This window comes from Babylonia areolata, chromosome 1 (genome assembly GCF_041734735.1).
Source record: "Babylonia areolata isolate BAREFJ2019XMU chromosome 1, ASM4173473v1, whole genome shotgun sequence".
Classification (NCBI taxonomy): Eukaryota; Metazoa; Mollusca; class Gastropoda; order Neogastropoda; family Buccinidae; genus Babylonia; species Babylonia areolata.
The window spans coordinates 52,702,850-52,711,396 of NC_134876.1; the positions used below are offsets into that span (position 1 = coordinate 52,702,850).

At 43.9% G+C, this 8,547-nt stretch overlaps 1 protein-coding gene across 1 annotated transcript; it reads left to right on the forward strand.

The window, feature by feature from the left end:
- Positions 1-1,241: 1,241 nt before the first annotated feature.
- On the forward strand, positions 1,242-8,315 carry LOC143283950 (uncharacterized). Its single transcript, XM_076590412.1, has 2 exons — positions 1,242-2,940; positions 7,903-8,315. Exons 1-2 carry the CDS (start codon positions 2,081-2,083, stop codon positions 8,180-8,182), a joined length of 1,140 nt encoding a protein of 379 aa, XP_076446527.1. The 5' UTR covers positions 1,242-2,080; the 3' UTR covers positions 8,183-8,315.
- Positions 8,316-8,547: the final 232 nt, after the last annotated feature.

An 8,547-nucleotide genomic window follows, 5' to 3' on the forward strand; every position in this document is an offset into this window, starting at 1 on the left:
GTTGTTTGTTTGTTTTTGTATTCTTAACTCATGACAACTAAAATTAACAGAAACGTGAGATAGACTGGATGAAACACAGACACACAGTGAAGGACGAAGAGAGACAGACAGACAGACAGACAAAGAGAGAGAGACACACACACACACACACACACACACACACACAGAGGGACGGAGGGAGACAGAGAGGGATATATATATATATATATATATATAGAGAGAGAGAGAGAGAGAGAGAGAGAGAGAGAGAGAGAGAGAGAGAGAGAATAACTTTAGGTTGTTGTCTTCAGTTTAACGCTTTCCACTTGTAGTGCGGAGTGAGTGTGTGAATGCATACATGTGCATGTGTTTGTAAAGTGTGTGTGTGTGTGTGTGTGTGTGTGTGTGTGTGTGTGTGTGTGTGTGCAGACTGTGTGTGCATGCAAATGTACATGTTTCATTGTGCATCCGTTTTTTGTTCACGTTAGCATTTTAAAGCGCATTGAGCTTCAAGAATATGCGCTTTCGCAAGAAGTCTGAATAAATAAAAATAAATAAATTTGTATATATTGTGCATTGTTGCCTATGTCTATGTGTGCTTCTTGCATGTATATCATGATATGGTGTGTGTGTATGTGTGTGTGTGTGTGCGCGCACACGTATGTGTACTGATGTGTGCGAGCGTGTCTGTCAGTGTGTGTCTGTCTCAGTGTGTGTCTGTGTGAGGCAGACAAGAGTATGCCGGGGCTGGAGGCATGGGAAGGTGGGCGGTGGAGGTGCAAAAATCTTCGCTGAGGTTACGATACCATAATTTATTTTCACCGGCGTAAATCATGTGTGAGAGAACGCGTGCAATCATTTCAGTACGTTTTTAGTTATAGGTAGGTAACACACACACACACACACACACACACACACACACTGAGCAGTGTAAATCACCTCCTTCAATATCCTTTATTGCACCGGAATGTATTGACGGCATCTCTAAAACAAGCTGTCTTCTTCAAAAAGGAAAACAAAACTGAAGTCAACAATGGATCAGGTCTGAACCGAAACTGAAGGTGAAAGCACAAGCTGAAGAGAAATAACACAAGTGTCGCCAAATATAGGACTGAACGATATTCCCAGAAATAACTGTTGAGGCGATTGTAGCTATTTTTAGACTACCCCCCCTCGAAACAACTCGTTTCATTGCCGAGACTGCCTTGCATAATAAACCGAACTATAACTTCTTTGATTTGGGTGAGACACTGAAGATGTATTGCTAATCTTAATTGTTTTTATTAAAACAACAGAATATTATATATATGCATACTGCAATTAATCACTACTGCACGTGTTCGGCATGCTCACGAATCGAGCTGCTGAAATTCGTTCACTCTCGCTCCCTCATCGTGCGAACTCATGCTCTCAGATCACATTCACAGTCACACAGACAAACACACACATGTGCGGACGCTAAAACCAGAAAATACATTGTCGGAAACAAAATGAAAACCCGAATGGCAAGCCACAACGGGAGGACACACGATCACATAACAGCGAACATTGCGAGAACCCGCTTCGCCACACACACTGACTCCACACAAAGCAACATGGCGGCCGCTGACTGAACATTCGCTGATTTCTGTTCTCCACGTCTCAGCAGAAACCCAAACACTTGGAGATTAACAAGGATGGAGATACAGATACTGAAACCTGCCACTACCGGGAGTTCACGTTTTCTGTTTGAGTGCTTTAAAAAAAATCAAACTTATTCCCGGCCAGAGATTTCCTGGCAACACGAAACTGTCGACACACACACACACACTCACACTTGCACGTCTCCACTGAGCCAGCCAGCCAGCCAGCCAGCGGCGCGCGCGGTTCCCGAAAATGCGAACGGAGATTTTCTAAGAAATCATTTCTGACCAGATCCTACTGGTAAAATACGCTTCGGAGTGAAAAGTTAGCCAGAAAGCTCGTGGGCGATGACTTGTACACTTTGCGAGGAAAAGGGAGCGACAAATAAAAACATCATGTCGTGCGATGGTCACTCATTCGAGATTGAAACTTTGTCGACACACGACCACGGACTTGTTAGCAGAGAGGAGCAGAAGACATGGTGTGTTCAGTATGTGCAGTGCTGAGGCTGAGAGGTGGGGAGGACCATGGTGGTAGCAGAAGGGAAAGAGCAGCACAGAGGATGCAGCAATCTTCCAGCGGTACACGGCATCATCGGGCCGGGAACACGTACACGCCGTTCCCCACCGCCTCTGGTGCCGGTGCCAGAGCCGTTGGAACCCCATTCAGTAGTAGCAGTGGCAGTGGTGACGACCCCCACGGGGCTGGCCGTCTCATCGTGTCCCTGCCGCTACAGACTGGGCCACCCGATGATGCCAGACTCCTCTTCTCCAGACACGAGTCCAGGCACCAGCAGAGCAGCAGTGCTCGGTCCCCACGTCACCACCTCCCCCTGCCCATCCTCCCCCTCACGGACTCCTTCATCTTGCAGCCCCCCTCCTTCATCTCCACGACGACTACCACCCACACCACCACCACCAACAACAGCACCAACGACTCAGACTCTTTATGCACGCTGGTCACGTCACGCAACCCCACACTCCCACTCCCACCACCAACCCCCTCCTCCTCCTCCAACCGCAGCTCGGAGTCGTACCTGTACCTGTACAAGCAGCTGCCCAGCGTCACGTCCGAGGTGGACCTGGACCGACTGGGCCGCTCCATGCAGGGGCTGCAGGACGGCTGTTTCTACTACCCCTCCCTGGACTCCTCCGGGGCCCGGAGCATGCTGCGGAGAGCGCCCGAGGGCACCTTCCTGGTGCGGGCCAGCTCCGACCCCAAGTACCTGTTCTCCATCTCGGTGAAGACGGCCCGCGGGGCCACCTCCGTGCGGATCCAGTACCACCGGGGCTTCTTCCAGCTGGACTGCCAGGAGGGCATGAGGAGACAGATGCCACGGTCAGTGTGTGTGTGTGAGTTGTGTGTGTGTGTGTGTGTGTGTGTGTGTGTGTGTGTGTGTGTGCGAGGGAGGGTGTTTGTGGTGTGTGTGTGTGTGTGTGTGTGTGTGTGTATGTGTGTGTGTGTGTGTGTGTGAAGTCAAGAGTTTATTTCATGATGGTAAATTGTGCGTGTTTGTGTGTAGTGTGTGTGTGTCAGTGTGTGTGAGCGGTGTTGTGGGTGTTGTTATCTGGAGGGTACATATATATATATATATATATATATATATAGTGTTTTTATGTATTCTTTAATCTATTTATTTCATTATATATATATATATGTGTGTGTGTGTGTGTTTATATATGTATTTATTTATTCATTCACTTGTCTGTCTTATTTGTCATCAGTAGTATTGATTTTTGTTATTTTGTCTCTCTATATATGCATATATATATATATATATATATATATATACTCGTTAATTCTTATATGTATCACTGACTGTCTACATCTTCTGTTTATTTTTCTTATATATTAATTTAATTATTTTATGATCAATTCATTGCGTATATATATATATATATATATATATATATATACACATGTGTGTGTGTGTGTGTGTGTGTATCAGTAGATTCATTGTCTTCTTCATCTTCTTTTAGTAGTAGTAGTAGAAGAAGTGGTAGTATGTTTAATTACGAGTTGGTGTAAGTAAAACCACCGTCGTTATCATTATACCGTCAGCACTCTTAAAAAAAAAAAAAAAAAATGTTCTCATTCTTGTCCATCGTTTTGCTGTTCTTTCTTCATGGTACTGCCAACACACACACACACACACACACACACACACACACACACAGAGAGAGAGAGAGAGAGAGAGAGAGAGAGAGAGGAGAGAGGGGAGGGGCAGGGGGCGAGTTCGTGAGAGTCGACACCAAGTTTCCACTCTTTCTGGGAAATGGGGAATTAATGAGGCCAGTGCAAGCGAACTCGGCTCTTCGAGTATTATGTTTCACAGCTGGCCAATACAAGTCAGTAGTAGTCAGTCAACTGAACCACCCGGTATGGACCGCATTGTAACCGGGTGGAAAGAAGGTGAACGGGTTTTTGGAGGGGTGGGGGTGTGAGGGTGCGAGTAGGAGGGACGGGTGGGGTGAGGGGGGCAGCGGGAGTGTAAGGAGCCGTGTTAGTTCGGTCAGTCAGAGAATAAGGTTAGTTCGTTCCGTTATATATATATATATCAGTTTCGCTTCGCGCTTGGTGTGTGTGTGTGTGTGTGTGTGTGTGTGTGTGTGTGTGTGTGTGTGAGAGAGAGAGAGAGAGAGAGAGAGAGACTCGGCTGGCGACTTGTCGACAGAGTTCCAGGTAAAAAAGATCTTATTTGTCAGTATTGTACTAAAGAGTACCGGGTTGATCTTGACAGTGTTTTCTTTTCTGACAAGTCGTGTCGGTGCCAGCCTGAGTGTGTGTGTCATGTCAAATCAACATTTTTATTTCAAGATGTTAATTGAATGACCAACAACTGCTTTTTTTTTTTTACAACAAGCCATCTAGATAACAGAAGATAAACAAAACATGAATATAGATAAGAAAGAAAAAAAGAGAGGAGAAACATAGAAGGAAAAAAAAAGAATACATACATACTAGAACTGCGCGATAATGAAAATGTGTGTGTGGATGAGTGAATGGGTGTTGTCCATATTGTGTGTCAGTGTGTGAGTGTACATGTTTTCTATGTATCTGTGTGGGTGTGTTTAGATACGTGGGTAGTTCCATGTAATCCCGACCGGCAGTAACTGACGTGATATTTCTGCCATGCTGAAACCTGGAGATCTATCTTAGCAGTGAGTTTCTCTTTCTGAGGAACCAGTTGTTATCAGAGAGGTGGCGTTGCCTGTTTCGGTGACCTCGCCCGTCAGCCCGCTGGTTCAAACATGATTATATATATATATATCTATATATACTTTAGTCCGAGATGAACGTTCAATGACCAAGACGTATTCCGCTTTCTTTCGTGTCTTATTTTTATGATCACTTATATATCGATTTATCTAAAACAATGTTTTTATTGATTTTGTTATTTGTTTGTGTCTGTATGAAAATGTATAGATTAAAATGCCTACAATTATTTTTCTCTTAAATCTAAAAAAACAAAACAAAAACAACTATAATAAGGACTGTATATTTAGGACGAAAAAAACAAACATTTTCCTCAATTGGAAAGCAAGGCTTTATTATAATAATGACACCAGTGACAGTAATGCTACTAACGATACTATGATGATGATGACTATGATAATGAAATAGTAATGATAATAATAGTAGTAATAATAGTGATAACGACGAGGAGGATATATAATCATCATCATTAAATTAAGTGAACTATTTCTTGATTCAGATTCAGATACTGCCAGTCTACAACCAAGTCACTCCTCCATCTGTTCAGGCTTTGCTTCCTTCCTATCTTTCTTTTCTTTTCCTTCTTTGTTCAACGAACATGAATATATATATATATATATATATATATATATATATATATATATATATATATATATAAAATGATATATATATATCCTTTTGCCACTGTCTTGTTCTGTGCTGACTCAGTGATAATTTGTGACGTGAATAACCATCGTGAACTGGCTGTGTCAGGATGATCGTTCACATAATGACACTTAAAATCGATACGGGCTGCATGTCTGCAGCATAGATTTCCCCCCCCCAGCTGCACTCGCAGTAACGTAATCTCTCGTTAACCCTGCTTTCGTTTTCGTTTGGAACAAACGGGGGTGTCTGTACTTTCGGTTTTCATTCAGAATTTTTTTTTTCTTCTTCTTCTTTTTTAAAGTGACACCCACCCATCCACCCACCCTCAGTTATGGCCGGCACTACTTTCTCAGTCGGGCGATTCCTCAGATTTTACTTGCTTTCACTTTCGATATTTGACGGGGTTTTTGTTTTGTTTTGTTTTTTCGTGTGTTTTTTTGTTTTTTGTTTTTTTAATAATGAATTTATTTTCTATTATTTCTTCTTTTTTTTTTCTTTTTTTTTTTAATCATTTAGTTTATCTTTTTAATATCTGCTGACTGGTTTAACTAGTTTCAATCGGGAAGAGATTTGTGTGAAGAGATGTGTGTTTTGTCTTCTTTTATTTTTCTCTCTCTAAGTTTAGCGGTTACGTCTCCTAAGTCACCAGGAACTTTTTCATGAAGTTAATCAAATAATTATTTATGTGATTAGAAAAGGAAGCAAAAAAAAAAAGAGTTTCTTATAAAATTCGTCATTGAAACATACATTGCTTGGGAAACTTCTGGAATTACAGAATTAGAAACAACATCAGTAGACAGCGGTAGGCCCCCGGTGCTTTCATAATGATAAAGATGATGATAAGAATAATGACAACAACAACAAAAACCACCACAACAGAAATAGTATCAACCCCATTTTGCGGTCTGTTAGCGTCATATTATGCAATGACAACACGCGCTGAAACGACGATGATGACGATAAACCAGAGCAGCATAATTATTGATTCACGACATTGTTGGGTAACCAGTAGAATTTCAGACATATAAACTAGAGGATCAGTTAATGCGGGATTCCCCCACCAGTCCGCTGCGGGCATTTAAAAAAAAAAAAGCAAAGCAAAAAAAAAAAAAAAAAAAAAAAAAGCGTTAAACTGACTTGGGTTTTGTGTGCATACGGACTTCGGCAGTCCCCCAAGTTTCCCGACCGTGTAGTGGTTGGTTTAATTAAAAAATGTAATTTGTTGGATCGGATTCGATTTCAGTCTCGTGACGGCTTAGTGAGTGATGATTATAGTGAGTAAGCTGACAGATCTGAATCTTCCATTTTAAAAAAAAAACAACAACAACAACAATGTTACCACGCACACGCACAGACACAGACACACAGAGTTGTCATTGAAAAAAAAAAAATGGAACCACACATGCACACGAGGGCAGCGCATTGAGCCCAAACACGTCTTTTTTGGGTGGGGTGGGGGGTCAGGGGGAGACGAAGCTGGGTTTGGTTGGGTTTTTTTGTTTGTTGTTGTTGTTTTTTATAGTTGGTCTGAACAGACATTGAGAAGAACAGAAAATGATTCCTGCGGACAAAGCTTTGTTACGTGTCTACATGTATAATGACGGGGATGATTTTCTGGGATGGGGAAGGGGGTTTTCCATGCGTGCTCAGACAATGGAGGTGATTGCGTCATCATCGTGTCTGCACTGTCGACTGTCGGCTTTACTTTCAGTTTTGTCACTATGGGTTTTTCGTAGAACTGCTGTGGTGCGTGATTTTCGTTTGTCGTTCGTTTTTCCTGTCACCCCCCCTCCCCTCCCCTCCCCTCCCGACCCAGTCATAGCAGTGACTTTTCTTTCTGTTTCTTTCTTTCCTTTTCCCCTTCATTAAACTTTTTGAACTTTTATATTTTCTTCATACAATCGACTTGTCTGTCTGTCAGTCTTTTTTTTTTTTTTTTTTTTCACTTCCATACTTCTAACTGTCTCTATGTGTGTGTGTGTGTGTGTGTGTGTGTGTGTGTGTGTGTGTGTGTGTGCACGCGCTGTTTTGTCCACCCTCTCTCTCTCTCTTCGTCTCTCTTTCTCTATCCGCGTCTCTGTTTATTTGAGACTACATTTGCGAGAACGGGTATAGAAATGTGGATCAATATCTGCGCTCATTTTGTCAGCGAAGTTGATAGTTTTTGTTGTTGAATTTTCATGTATATTTGATTAAAGTATATTCGTTTCCATCTTATTCATTTAGTCGGTCAGTCAGTTACTTTGTAGATAGTTAATGAGTTAGTTTGTTAATTACTGCTAAACCGCTCGTATAACGTGCATGTGTGCACTTTGCAACGGTCAGTTGAACTACTCGTGAAACATGCATGTGTGCTCTGTGAAGATTGTTGAGCCTCGTGTAACGTGGCACGTGTGCGCTGGGTTAACCTGGGAACCTCTGTGACCTGTTGCACAGGTTCGAGACCCTCCTCGACCTGCTGGACTTCCACGTGGCGGTGTGCCGGGAGCAGCAGGGTGGGCACTTCCGCTGGATGGAGGCCCGCTCGTGCCGCATGGACATGGTCATCCAGTTGACCGCCCCCCGCCGCCACTCGCCGCCATCGTTGGCCCACCTGGCGCGCGTCGGGGTCAACCGCTCGCTGCAGGACCTGCACCTCCCGCACCGCTCCACGGACCTGCTGCCCGTGCCCGAGGCCCTCAAGCAGTTCCTCAGGGTCTACCCCTTCAAGGTGTGAGCTGTGAGCCAGGGGGCCTGAGGGGTGCAGCCATACCTCGCCAAAGAGATGGGGTTGTGCTGGCCTGCTTGGGTTTTTTGAGAAGAGAGGAGAGTCTTTGCCTCTTTATTACGAGAATGCTGGTGGCGGTGGTACACTTCCGTTATTGACAGTCTTGGTCTACCTGTGGAGGAAGGAGGATGGGAGGGGGGTAGGGTGGGGGTTTGGGGGGGGGTGGGGGGCAAAGTCCTGGTGACTACAACAAGTGCGCGTGTTTCGTGCGGTCACCGACACACCCACCCACAGACACAACAAACACACTGACAGTGACACACAGACAAAGAGTCCTTTCTGCTGGGTCAGGAGGAACGAGGCCTGGGGAATCG